Raw genomic sequence first — 14,604 nt, 5'->3', positions numbered from 1 at the left:
TCATTGATGGAATACGCCTTACGAACCCCGGTCATTCCAAGTTGCAGGAGAATAAATATCGGTTCTCAATTTAAAATTTCATTCCAGAGTCACTATAGAAGAGGAAACTCAGGAATTCCTCGGAATTGTCACTTGACACGATCTCTGGCTGCAAATGATAACTCAGCGGATGTAGTAAATAAAACTAAGATGTTAGTATTCGTCTGTTTCAGGAGATGGCGGATGACCGTGGGAAGGTAGCCGCTTTGTGTGGAGTGTGCTGCCGCCCGATCTGTGACCGATACATTATGAGGGTTGTTGACGTGTCGTACCATGAGCGATGTTTGCAATGCTGTATATGTGGAGCTCGACTGGCACACACCTGCTTCACTCGGGATTCAAAACTCTACTGCCGTCTCGACTACGACAGGTATGTTGATTGAACGGTTTCTTTCTGCTACTCTTATGAAGAAAGACTCTCATCTGTAATTAGTAATGAAAATAATACTTTTACCGCATCTTTATCTACACTGTCGTGTAATTGATAGTGCGAAATCTATCTGATAATCTATGCACTATGTAATAGTTCTCAAGTTTGTACTCGTGTGTGTATTTGTAATTTATTGGGGTTGAAATTAGAAAGAAATTAACCGTGACTTATACCTGTAGAGTAACTTACTAGCCTAGATTCCATGGCAGCAGTCAACTGGAGGGAAAGTGGGAAACCACACAAATGCATTTCTAAAATTGTGAGTTTGGAATTTTAACTCTAATAATAATAATAATAATAATAATAATAATAATAATAATAATAATAATAATAATAATAATAATAATAATAATAATAATAATAATAATATGCATTTATAATCCACATACAGGCTAATAATGGTAATTAGTAATTACTTTTATTATTATTATCATCATTCTTCTTACCGACTATCTTAAGGGGCACCAGGATGTTAGAAGATGAGTTATTTAACTCTATCGTATTTAAGCATTCGTAAATACTAACCGGTTGTGTCGGCTATCGGTCCCATGACATTCAGCTTGGAACGAGATTCTCTATTTTTTCGGCCGGGGTGACGCCTCATCTGTAACTCGCAACTCGCCGAGCCCAAAGCACAAAGGCTGACACCACAATTGGAAGTCGGCTATATTTACTTACGTCCTCGATCCACTCCAACCTGGTTCTCTTCGAAAATGGCATCACCACTGCACTTCCCTCGACCGGCCTACATATATACTTCACATTGTCCCGCCCAGCTGATGGACCCAGCGCCTGCTCTGTCTACAATTGTTGCACCGCCGTTGACATCGTCTTATTCTTCCATCGTCCCAGCTACCACCACCACTACCGTCGTCGTTTCTGCCGTCTCTACCGTTCCTGCCACCACTACCATTCTGTCTCATCCATTCCCTGTCATGACGTTTCCTCCTCTTCCTCCTCAACACCATGCTCAACGGTCCGACTCACAGCAACTGCCTGTCGACGAAGCTGCAACTGATTCCTCTACGGTTCCTGAGCATCCACCATCGCCACCGCCGTCTGACTGCACTACCAATTATACTCGTGTCGCCTGTGGTGTGGATACTGATCTCCCAGTCGATGTCATCACTTCTGCCCTTCATCCGGCTGGACTTTTTGTCACTGGGACCTCCAGGATATACAACTCCACTGGACCTACGTTTTTGGTACGTCTCCACTTCGCCACGCCTGAAGCCGTCAATCACCTGCTCACACATGGACTTCAACTTTTTGGCCTACTTATCGTGTGGAACCATCTCGTTCTCCTCCTCGCCCTCAATCTCGTATTCCCTCACCCCGTCGGCGTCCCCGGCCTTCTGCTCCTCCTCTTCACTCACCTCGACAACGTCTTTGGTTCACTCCACCCTCCCACAGCTCATTTTCCCCATCCCCGCCTTCAACCGATCTTTTCCGTCTTCTCTTAACCTCTCTTGCTACCTTCTCCTCTACCTTCCATCTCATCGCCTTCCATCTTTTCCCCTATCACTCCATGTAACTCTGCATTGTAAAACATGATTCTGTCTTTGTACCACTGTACATTCTTGTCAATAAAGCTCATACACCACTACAACCCCCTTAGACAGGAGGCTATTCCTCCACATCTCCCTTTTCAAACCCAGCTTTACCCCTCTCCTTCATATAACGCTTCTCCTTATCCCCGTCACCTCTCCTGGCCGGTGAGAGGGCGTAACCCTCTAGGTGGGGTGGGGAATGAAAACCTTCTCGAACGAACGAAGCTTGGAACGGACGCACTCAGCACAGTACACTACACATCCAGTCGCCGGAAGTCAATTTGGGCCAACCGGTCACAGACTTCTAAGCCAGCCCCTTATATACTATGATGGGCCTACACTCGAAATCAGTTCGCCTATCAGCAGAACTCTCTTCTTCTTCTTGGCCTTATGCCAATTACACAAGGTCGGCACTATGTGCGTATTACGCTCGGATTTACGTCCGGATGCCTCTGCTCATGAAGCTGCGTGTGGAGTAATGTATTCACTATTGCGTGTTTCTGTTTTGGTTGATAATGTGATGGTTTGTTTGTAACGAACACAAACACTCACTCCCCGAGTTAGAGGAATTAACCAGCCATTCAACTACCTCTCTCCCTCAGGCAGAACACCCTCAAGGTCATCAGTACAAACCCTGCTGTCCATCCCCACTCATCACAGTAGTACGTATAACAAGTCATTTGTACCGGGGACCATACGTTCCTGGAATTCTCTCCCGGCTGAAATTAGAGACATAAGCAACCTAAAGCTATTCAGAAGAATGTGCTGGAAATTTTACCTACACTCAGATTGATTTACTCTTAGAAGTACCCTTACATTTTAGATTATTAAGTTAAATGAATAAAATGTCAATGTAAGGTTAGAAACATTATAGTTTATATTTTTCGAGATATAGCTTTAATAATAGTAAATATTATAAATTAATTTTAAAATGTTAAAATGATTTTTATGATGCTTTACATTTCATACAAATTACATTTCACATTAACTTTAAATTATAATTAACTTATTTTTTAAGTAGTTATAATGTTCAGTATATTATGTTTATGCAGGTGCATAATTATATGGTTTGGCATAATAGCAGGCTTCATAGCCTGAGCCCTGCCATGTACAGAAAGGGAGTCAAGCCTGGAGTACTCTGAACCGATGGACATTGCGCTGATCATTCAGACAAGGAGTCATCTATCCATAGAACTAATTATTCATTGAATGTGACCGACTCAGTCATGCAACTTTGCACCGTGTACGTACGTAACTATTATATTTAGATCGACACTGGATGTTCGAATGGGCAGAATTCTTACTGTCAACATTAACATCGTGGTTCAGATACACTGCTTGCAGCATTGTGCAGTTCCTTGTCGTAGTAGCTTATTTTAGGCGGCATAACTAGAAAGGGACGATGCTTATAATGTTAGGTGATGTTACACCACAGGATAAAGGAAAAGTACTCCGGGAGCTCCATATTGGACGCAGTGACATGTTTTAACATTCGGAGAGGTTCTAAGAATGTCGAAGGTCTATAGCAGCTCGCAGCTCAGCAGTGGCCCATCTATGAGTAAGTCCGGCTCCATGGCTAAATGGTTAGCGTGCTGGCCTTTGGTCACAGGGGTCCCGGGTTCGATTCCTGGCAGGGTCGGAAATTTTAACCATCATTGGTTAATTTCGCTGGCACGGGGGCTGGGTGTATGTGTTGTCTTCATCATAATTTCATCCTCATCACGACGCGCAGGTCACCTACGGGAGTCAAATCGAAAGATCTGTACCTGGCGAGCCGAACTTGTCGTCGCCATACGCCATTTCATTTTTTGCTAGATGTTATTGCATGTGACAACGTTGAGGGGAAAAAATACTGACCCGCAGCACGTGTATCACAGAACGAAAATTCGTTGATATAGTTCATAGTTTTTATTTTTTAGGGTATAACTTTAAGTGCCAGGAGTTTCTGAGGGTATGTTCGGCTCGCCTGTTCTATAGCTGTTATTCCCGGAACCACCCATGGGGGTGAGCTACATGTACTGCTGTGTGAGGGTGTCGTATGTGGGTGTAGGTGTAATTGTACGGGCTAGACACGGGAAGGAAGCAGCCGTGGTCTTCAGAAAGGTACCTGGAGTTGTAATGGGAAACGGCGGAAAACCATTTTGAGGATAACCGAAGGGGAATTCGAACCCACCTGTTTTCCGAGTACTAAGCTAGCAACCAGAACTGGCCGTGCAGCAACGCACTTGGCTAACCTGTTCGGTCATGTTTTAATTCATAATGTAGATATTTATTTGAAGGTTGTAAGGCTTCGTGGATAAATGGTTAGCGTTCTGGTCTTTGGTTAGGAGTCCTGAATTCGATTCCCGGCAGGTTCGGGAAATTTAACCATCATGGGTTAACTTCTCTGGAACTGGGGCTGGTTGTATTTGTCGCCTTCATCATCATTTTATCCTCTTGACGACGCGTAGGTCGCCTACGGGAGTAAAATCAAAAGACCTGCACCTGGCAAGCCGAAGATGTCCTCGGACGCTGCCGGCACTAAAAGCCAAACGCCATTTCATTTTCACTTCATGGTCATACGTAGGTATGCTATACATTATATTAAAATGTTAATCAGAATTTATTTTAGACTGTTCTACGACAAATTAAAGTAATTCGTGAAATTGCCAAGAAAAGGTATGGCAAACTTGTGAAATTAACATTGTAAATAAATCTTTAAGAAAACAATTCATATCATGAGTGCTTTAAAAAAGAAACTTTTACTAATTTGTTGTTGTAAAACATATCTAAACAGTGTCACTCTCTTTTAACTCTGATCATTTCTGCGACAGTGGCTATAAAAAAGAACAGAAAAAAAGCTAAGACTTGTCAAGCCATAAGTGGCAAGATGGGACGATAGTAGACGACGGACAATCCTAATTGCCGAAAAACTTCAAATTATTGAGCCATAAAGAGCGAACAATAGTAAATTGTAATAATGATAATAATAATAATAATAATAATAATAATAATAATAATAATAATACAGAATTTCCAACGCTTAAGTTGTTGGACTGTTAACCGACGCCAGAGAATCAATGACAAAATTCTCGGTGAAACACCTTCGAAATCTGGGGTTCGTAGTAGCTTCCTTCTAGGTGTATCGATATTAGCGATCAAGAGGTCACTTATTATTATTACTTAACACTGTTGATATGGTATACCTTGTCATATTTGACAACCCATAAATTGGGAAGAAATAAGTACATTTTCCTTGTAACAATAATAATACCGAACGAGCGACTGCCTGGTTCGGGTCACGTAACTGTCAACTTGCATTCGGGCGATAGTGGGTTCTAACCCAGCTGTCGGCAGCCCTACAGATGGTTTTCCGTGGTTTTTAGGGCCACGGCCGCTCTTCCCTCCTACTAATAGTCCTTTCCTATCCCATCGTCGCCGTAAGACCTATCCCTGTCAGTGCGACGTAAAGCAAATAGTAAAATAGTAATAATGATAATATTAATAATAATAATAAGCCAATTCCATATTTCTAAGAGGTGTGATAGCTGGGTGGTATAGTCACTGCTTTCTCAGCAAGGCAGCCGCTGTTCGAATCTCGGTCACTGCTTGTCGGATTCTTGAAATGAAAATTCCGTCCCTGGGTTCCAAGTCCACCTAAACTGGAGGTGCCCTGATAATAATCGCGATACTAACAGTCACGTTAAATAATACGCTTGCTTACTTGCTGGCTGGCTTTTACTTCGATGTTAAAATATTTGACCTGAGGTTTGCAAAGTAGACTGTTGAAACGAGATCAGATTTGTAAATGTGTCTCTTGTTCCAGCAATATATTGCTTGAATATTAGCGCCAATCAATTCATGACACAGGCGATTGCGTGCACTGAGAGTTTCCAAGGTGTCGTGACTGATAACTCTCCGTCACTCAACCAGGGAGGGCCCGAGGTAGGTTATTGTCGGCGTGATTGATGAGGATGGAAGTTGCGAGAGGCAAGGCAAAATGGAATTAACCATAATGTAGGTAACGGTAAAGGCACCCTCTCACGAGAAAGTAATCAGCTACATCAGAGAAATTGTTGGTACTACCTGCTTGCTTGCTTGCTGCTTGTTTACATGTTTCAAGGACTAGGATTTAACAGTTATCAACCGGGTTGAATTTTGGTTCATAGATTAGATTACATTACACTTTATTTGTTTTATATGTTTATTTATGTTTTATATGTCTAGATCAGGGCAACTAGACACTCTGTACGGTCTAACTAGATTATCAAAACTCAATATTGCTACATCAAACAATATTATTTTATAGTTATTGTTGCAATATTGTTATTAATTTTAACGTGATTTAATAATTTTTGATGCTTGTTATAATAATAATAATAATAATAATAATAATAATAATAATAATAATAATAATAATCTGGAGTTTGATGGGATGTGCCCCTGTTTGTAGATTCGCCAAGGAATCCATTTCAGGGCGAAGTTCTGGCACCGTGTGTCTTATGAAACAATCATTAAATGCGGGAACGTATAGTGTTAGTACACCACAACCGGCTGCCAGTAGGCCTACATATTTCCTTACTCCACATACTGTAAAACCGCACCTGTAAATGTAAGTATGCCGAAGAACATTAATTTTGCTTCCTCCGCGATCTAGCGGTAGCGACTCTGCCTCTTACTCGGAGGTCCCTGGTTCGATTCAAGGTGATATTAAGGATTTTTACCTGGATGTGAGGGCTGGTTCGAGGTCCGTTCAGCCTACGAGAGAACAACTAAGGAGTTATCAGATGGTGGGATATCGACTTCCGTCCAGAAAATCAAACTTCGTAATCTGCAGGCATTCGAACTGAGCAGCGGTCGCTTAGTAGGACAAGGTCCATTAGGAATCTATCACCATGGCTTTGGTTTGGTAGGACATCATTTCAGTAGAGATAAACGTTTCTTTGTCTCGGCTGCAGAATAGTGAAAACCAGTTCGCAAAAGATGGCAGGATAACACTGACTGGTTTCAGAGAGGGTACGTGATAGCTGAGTGACAGCTTCATTGGTTTTCTCACCGAAGCATCGATTGTTCAAATGCCTACCGATGTATGTGGGATCTTTGTGCTTCGGATTCCACGTAAAACTGTAGGTGATACGACTATGAACACGATATCTACACTAGCGTAAAGATAAAACTTATTGTCATCAGTATGGTTATCTCTTAATTACTAGTTCGTCAAATTGGTGTACAGTTTATAACGTCAGTTTTTCTTCAGTATTTAGTGTTTGGTATAAATGTATTATTATTATTATTATTATTATTATTATTATTATTATTATTATTATTATTATTATTATTATTATTATTATTATTATTATTATTATATAGGCCTACCTTCAGTTTAACTGAACTTTTCAAGGTGAAAGGCTGAATGACGGAAATTATGGTTTGAAACCTTTTTATAACGTGAATATTCATTCTGCGTTCCGAATGGAGCGAGTCGTTTCTTATGTACATTACGTACAGTTTGCTGGCATTTCGAATATATTGAACCCTTGACTTACCATTCCATCGTTGGTCAGCCACAGCTGCTGCAGTAGAGCAATATCGAACTCTTAAATCTTGGGGTCGTAGCGGGAATAATTCGGTCACGATCTTAACCAAACAATGGGGTTCAGAAGAGAGCCTAACTACTTGAAATGAGGAGCAAATATGTGCTTACTAACTTTTATTGAATCATTTAACTGCAAAAAAAAAATCATTTATATAAAATCCTTGATCAAGAAAAATGTAATTATTCCATGTTTCAAACGCAGTCACATTGCATGGCGTTAGTTTTATTGATTACAGTATCGAAGAACTTTCTTCGGAGAAAAATAGAAATATCACAGATTAGTGGACGGCGAAACTGAAAAAGTGAAAAGAAAACCTGAAAATCGGGCACCTATTGATCCAAACGATAACTGAGAATTAATCCACACGATCCGTGGAAAATCTGACCTTCAACAAGTAGAATGCCAGATTTACTCCTAACTAAGGTTATCCACTAGTCAAATACCCTATCGGATATGGGAACACCCGCCGAATGGACCCTTAATCGAACCAAATTGACTATCAATTGCTTTGGATGGGTTGCGAAATATTACTGGAAAGCATGGTGTTCACTACAAGTTAACAGCAGCATTCACAATTGAAAATAAAATTCCACCATGTATTGTCACCTCGTGACGCCCTTAAGTTATAAAATAATCCCGATTGCTGAAACGTGCATCACCCAAACAGCTGTTCAGAAGGAACCAAACTGCGAAATGCAGGAAACACTTATTCATCACGCATTTAGAAGTAATGCCAAACACTGAAGTTAAATAAAAAGTGGCAAATCACTTGGAAAATATTATTGCAAAACCAACTTTCAGGTTATAAACGGTTACGTTACGCTTAATAAAATTACAAGTCCACATTGTAAAATTAAAATAACAACACAATAATTCTTTCCTTTACAACAACGACTACTATCGCAGATCCATCTACTTATTTTTTTGTCCCAACACACTACCTACAAAGTCATTAATCGACCACACTCAACTACGTATTATAAAATGAAAGAACGAAAAATAAAAAATAAAATATATTACCGGCTGACGAATCGAACCCACATTCGTAACTCAAGTCTCACACAAATAAGCTGAGTGTCAACACGCACACTAGCAAAGCAAACGGACGTCAGAACGACAAAACAATTAAGTCCGTAAATGAAGTAAAATACTGAAGTTCAATGAACTCAAACACGCGTGGCACACTGCAATAATATTCAATCACAGTTAGTTCAGTACCAAATATTGGACAACCCTCACGTTCAGGCCACTAGTGGTTCCATAATCTTAGGTAAACACCTTCCAGCTTGTGAAAGCTGTGCGCAAACATGTCCTGAATGTTACTTAGCTAACACTCTTCGCATTGCATACACTACTGCACCATCGTTCTAGTCACTTCGCAAAAACACATAATCTAAGACTTGAGTATATACAGCCGACATCCTAAACCTATCGTCGGGCCTACCTAATGTCTGCACACCCTAACACTAACCTCTATGTACATACACACACCTTCCTAAACCTATCGTTGAGCGTGAACTAGGACGTCTTATCATCAATATACTCCTAGGATAACATGTGACGCCCTAAATCTATTGTCGGGCGGAAATTGGGTTGTCTACGCTTCCTCTAGAATGTCAGGCGAAATCGTAAATTCGAACACACTCTTTGATATTTTAGCTGTAAACATTGTCGAAACTAATTTTACACAATGAAACAAATCTTGCCACAGAATGAACGCAAGTCGGGAAATGCAACTAAGTCCCTATCTTGTTAATAAAACTTGAAATTGAAAATAAATAAAGCGTGGCACGCAATCCACAACTCAAACACGAATTCGACATACGCAATGACGTTTAAAAAATGACTTTCAACACACGTCTAAGATTACGTGAATATCGCCCAAAACAGTAATCATCACCACCACCGCAAAAATCCACAACGTAACTCTAGTGTGAGGTCCTAAAATCGCCTACCATCTTACTATTCCAAATCCATATCCATGACTATCCAGTGAAGCGAAATCCAATGAATCTACACAGCCAAACTATCGCTTTAATAACGTCCAATATCTCATCCCACAATGTTTCCGATTTAATGATAAATTATCGTCTCGTAATTTATGAAATTTACTGATTGGAAAGTTGTCATTACAGTCTAATAACCAACCGTGTATTCAGAATGCTCTTCTACCCTTGAGGTCGTATAATATAATATTCATTAGGCCGACTTTACGTAAACTAGTCACTTGGATTTAACTACCACGAGCTACAATCTTCAACAGACATTGTTTTTCACACGGGATTTTAACTTGAAAACTTAATGTGCATCTCGCAATACTTATCTCCAACCAACCTTCACTCGGTCAGCTGTTCCGGATTGTTAGCGGAATATACTACAGCCTGCCACATACGGCCTGTCTCAAAAATTCTTCGCTATCAACAAATATAGCCTGTCTTAAAACTTCATTCTCATCGCACCTCACGGCGGCATTACATGAAATACAGGCTTCCTCTGCCTTCAACATCTATACAACTCTTATTTCAACATATCATTTCGGAACAATCGATTCTTCTGTTTCAAGACTTTTCTAACCGCAATCCTCTCGTGGCAAACAACTTTTATAAAATCCTTTTTTTCGCTTTTCGCCTTCGGACCTCAGGTATACAACAACACACCGTGATTTCCCATATCAACGACATACACGATGTCACAACATTACCTTCCCACGAAAAAAACATAATGTTATCAGATATCACTGGATTTCGAGACAAGTAATTTGGTGGCGCGCGTGTGCGCAAGCTGGCGTGAACAGCAATGTGCTTACAATAAATGAAAGCAGGTGCAAGTTAATTATTATAAACAGGTCAGTCGAAATGGAGATGTCATACGATGATGACATTGTTTTGGAAAATGTTGTTTTAACGTTTTTATTTTTGGATGAGCAGGAAATCAAGGAAGAGTGGGTGAACGAGTATTTTTTGGACAGAGAGGAAGATGGAAAGTATGCACGTATATTCAACGATTTGCTTAGACAGCCTGATAAGTTTCTTGAATTCTTCAGAATGATACCGAACACTTTCTACTATATACTGGACAAAATCACACCTAGAATAAGGAGGCAATCTAATTTCCGAAAGTGCGTATCACATGAGGAGACGCTCATGGTTACGTTGAGGTAAAACTTGAAGATTTATTAACTATTGACTAAAATATACTTTTGATGAATTTACAAATGATATTCAATCTGGCAATATTAAAAATGTTGTAGGCCTTTCTCTCCCAAAAAGTTAATGTAACGTATTAATTGTAACCGTTAAAAAGTGCCAATTGAATATATTTTCAGTGAATAGTTTATGAAAATAACCTGGACATCAGGTATGGAAAATAAAACACTGCTTTAGAATATGCTTGGTCAAAACCTTTATTACATTAAATCAAAGAATATAAGAAAATGTAAGAACGTAATGTTTTGAATTTTAATGTTATACAATTAAGTAACATTGAAAGTCATAATAATTTTAATTTAGTTATTTTTATAATTTATTTTAAACACTTCCCCCATATCTTGCGATCAACTGCATAAGCTCTGCATCTTCGTATGGTCCTGCATTCGTATGACCTCCAATACTGTTTACATCTGATTGCCCACCAGGTGACACCACGCTTTCATAAGAGCCTGCAATTGGTGATGGTTGAGGACTATAGTTAAACTCGACCACAGTGTTGTACCCCTCTTCTTGTAGAAATAATTCCTCAATCTTCCGCCTTAGCGCAAGTTTCCTGTAACCTGGTATAGCTCTCAAAGAGGGCAAAAGGCTCATCAAAAAATGGTAGTCAGCATCCTGAACTTCTTGATTTTGTGTAGTCGCCTGTGAAGATGACCTTCGTTTAAGATACTCTTCAAACTTTTTCTTTCTAACATAACCATTTTGTGCAACGTTTGTTTTTTTAAATATTTACGACGTTGTGGGGTTTCAGAAGTTCTTTTGGTTGGCGTAGGTTGATTTTTATTTGTGTTTTCACCACCTGCAGGTGTAGGAGTTTCGGCTGTTGTTATAGGTATCGAAAGTTCCAAATTTGTTTCAATAACTGTCATCTCCGTTTCACTATTTTCATACGCACTGGTTGTATCTTGAGTGCCATCGTTGGTGGTATCTTCATTTTCAGAATGTCGTGTCACATTTTTGGAGTTTTTGTACAAACCAGGACCCATGCTTCCCGAGGTGTTTCAAGGAACAAACTTGTCTTTAAGGAAGGATAAATCGTCGAAGTGTGCCCATGTACACTTCCAGTTATCACCTGCAGCCTGGCCTGTTTGTTCTTTTCGGTAATTTACACGAAGGGCCCTCCATTTCTTCTTGGCGTCACTACCTGTACAGAACAATAATACAAGATGCAATGAAATACGTTACTAAGTTAATTCTCTAGTAAAAACAAGTGTGATGAAGGTAGATAATTTCACATATTTTTTGGTGTTTTTCAGGTTCCTATCAACAGGGCTTGCATTCCGATCACTAGCATTTTCCTTCAAATTGGCTAACAACACAATTAGTGGGATTGTCTACGAAGTTTGTGAAGCTGTTTGGAAAAGTTGTTATCAAGTTCACATGCCTGAGCCGATCAAAGAATCTCTAGAATCAGTGCTAGCAGAGTTTATGAGAATCTGGAAGTTTCGTAACTGCTTGGGCTGTATTGATAGCAAACATATGCCCCTAAAATGTCCAGCACATTCTGGTTCACAGTTTTACAATTATAAGGCATTTTTCTCAATTATTATACAAGGAATTGCTGATGCTAAATGCAGGTTCATTTATATTGATGTTGGTGGTTATGGCCGTCAAAGTGATGGCGGGGTCTTCCAATCGAAGCCTTTGTACAAACAGTTAGAAGAAGGTACAATCATTCCGGAAGATAAACCACTTCCATTTTCAGACAACGCACAAACAACTCCTATCCCACATGTTCTTCTTGGATATCAAGGTTACTCTTTGAAAGATTATCTTTTAAAACCATACAATCGCCAAACTGCTACTGAACACCAAACATTGTTGAACTACAAATTGTCATCTGTACGTCGAGTTACTGAATGTGCCTTCGGTATTACAGTGGCTGAATGGCGAGATACTCAAAACAGAAATACAGTGTGCGTCGGACAATGTGGATATGATTGTAAATTGTGTGTGCCTACTACACAACATTGTCATACACAAAGAAGGTAGTGAAGAAGTGAACAAATATCTAACAGACCATCCTGGAGGTAGGAAACATAAATATCTATCACCGGTAGATCAACGTAGGTACAACAGAGCAACCAAAAAAGCAATCGATGTCGGAGACGCATTGAGCACTACTTCCAATGTGGAAAATAGACAAAGAATAAAGTGATTTTTTGTGCTATTCTTAAAGTATTCATACTGAATTTTTTCAGAAAACGGTGTGAAGAGACATATTTGATTACTACATATTAGTAATGTATAAAGCGTGAATTTATTTTTAACTTCCCTTTCTATTGTTGTATCAATTTGTGGTTTAGGCTTTATTAGCGAATTTACGTAAGAAAAATGACCTACTCATGCCGTTAGCATGGTAAGACCTAATCGTATTGAAAATAAAATTTATCACTTATCGTACATGTGCTCTTCAGTTTTTCACCACCTTTTACTTGTTGTCAACAAATTGTCGGTTTACACTATTTTACGCAATGAACATATGCGTTTGGCATTTATTCCTTGTGGTTGAAAGTATTTGTACTGTGAGGCCAAAGTAGTTTACTGAAATATTTCTTTTAACTTTTCACAGGTATTGTATGTATTTTATTGTGAGTGAGGTCTAGCTGTTCACAAAACTACCAGTTAGCTATAGTAGATATATTGTACTTACATTCAACGTTGGGTTCATTAGCAATAACGTCCCAAAGCTTCTTGATATGGTCCCTATTGCTGTGAAGTTTTAACGATGCGTCCCAAATCGGTCTTCTTCTCACGGCATCGATAAGCGTTTCCGTATCCATCATATACTCGTAAACACACAAATCAGGAGCTCCACAACACTGCACTGTCACTGCCTCGATGGTCAGAAATCAACTGAGATCACGCACGCTTGCAACTACAAAACAAATATTCATGTTTCAAAATGGAGTCTGTACCAAACCCCCTGACCCCTGAACTACCCCTAGACATATTATTAATCCATACAACCTCGACATCAACACGTTCGTAGGGAATAATTCGAGCCGCGGGATCTTCGATTAGGAAAGACTGAAATACCGCCCCGAGCTGGAAACACCCCTCGTAATTGGTGACTCCTAGCAATAAAAGAAAAATGACTTAGAACTAAGATTTATTTTCAAATGAAACATTAAGACCGAAAATAGAACTTATAAGTGATATCTAAGGAAGTGTAATGATAGTAAACAGGAACGTACCTTGCATTAATGAACGTCTCTGAATCATGGCGTGAGCTCAAGGCTAACACTCGTTTGAATAAATTATCACACATTTTGAAATGCTCAGCGCCTGTCAAGCACACCTTTATTATATCATTTGCAGTGTAATTACCGTACTCACATCTTAATAAGGTCGCCCGTTTTACGATAATATGCCTTTCATTCACGACACTGCTTTACTACACCATTATGTAATCAACAATACGAATAGCTCACACAACAATCCGCCCATCACGGAGAACAAAAGACAGATAAGAAGAATGGAGATATCGGCGCGAGGCTAAAACCAGCCTCCATGGACCAAAACCAAGAATGATAAATCCAAAGAATACTACAGGCACGCCCAATGCATAAATACGCAGCCAACATGGCGAATACTAGAGCGGGTATCAGCCACGGATAAAAATAAATTTACAGATCTGTGCCGAGAACGAAAAGGGGCACAGATACTAACAAACAATAAGGCAGGTCGACCGACATACCACCTTTTACACTCCTCCACACACCAACACATACGCTTCCAGCATTCGCATGCACACATGAGGGTATCGCGAAATAAAAGGCGAACGGCCGTTCAAATAA

General features: G+C 39.7%; 1 protein-coding gene across 1 annotated transcript in view; it reads left to right on the top strand.

Moving 5' to 3' along the window:
- The first annotated feature begins 215 nt into the window (after positions 1-215).
- Positions 216-14,604, top strand: part of LOC136862731 (LIM homeobox transcription factor 1-beta) — a 263,477-nt gene continuing 249,088 nt past the window's right edge. The window contains exon 1 of the mRNA XM_067138957.2: positions 216-409. Coding sequence (XP_066995058.1) covers positions 216-409 — 194 coding nt within the window. The remainder of the gene's footprint in view (positions 410-14,604) is intronic.

This window comes from Anabrus simplex, chromosome 2, assembly GCF_040414725.1.
Source record: "Anabrus simplex isolate iqAnaSimp1 chromosome 2, ASM4041472v1, whole genome shotgun sequence".
NCBI lineage: Eukaryota > Metazoa > Arthropoda > Insecta > Orthoptera > Tettigoniidae > Anabrus > Anabrus simplex.
Note: the sequence above shows the minus strand (reverse complement) of the source record. Positions and strands in the feature narration are given on the sequence as shown.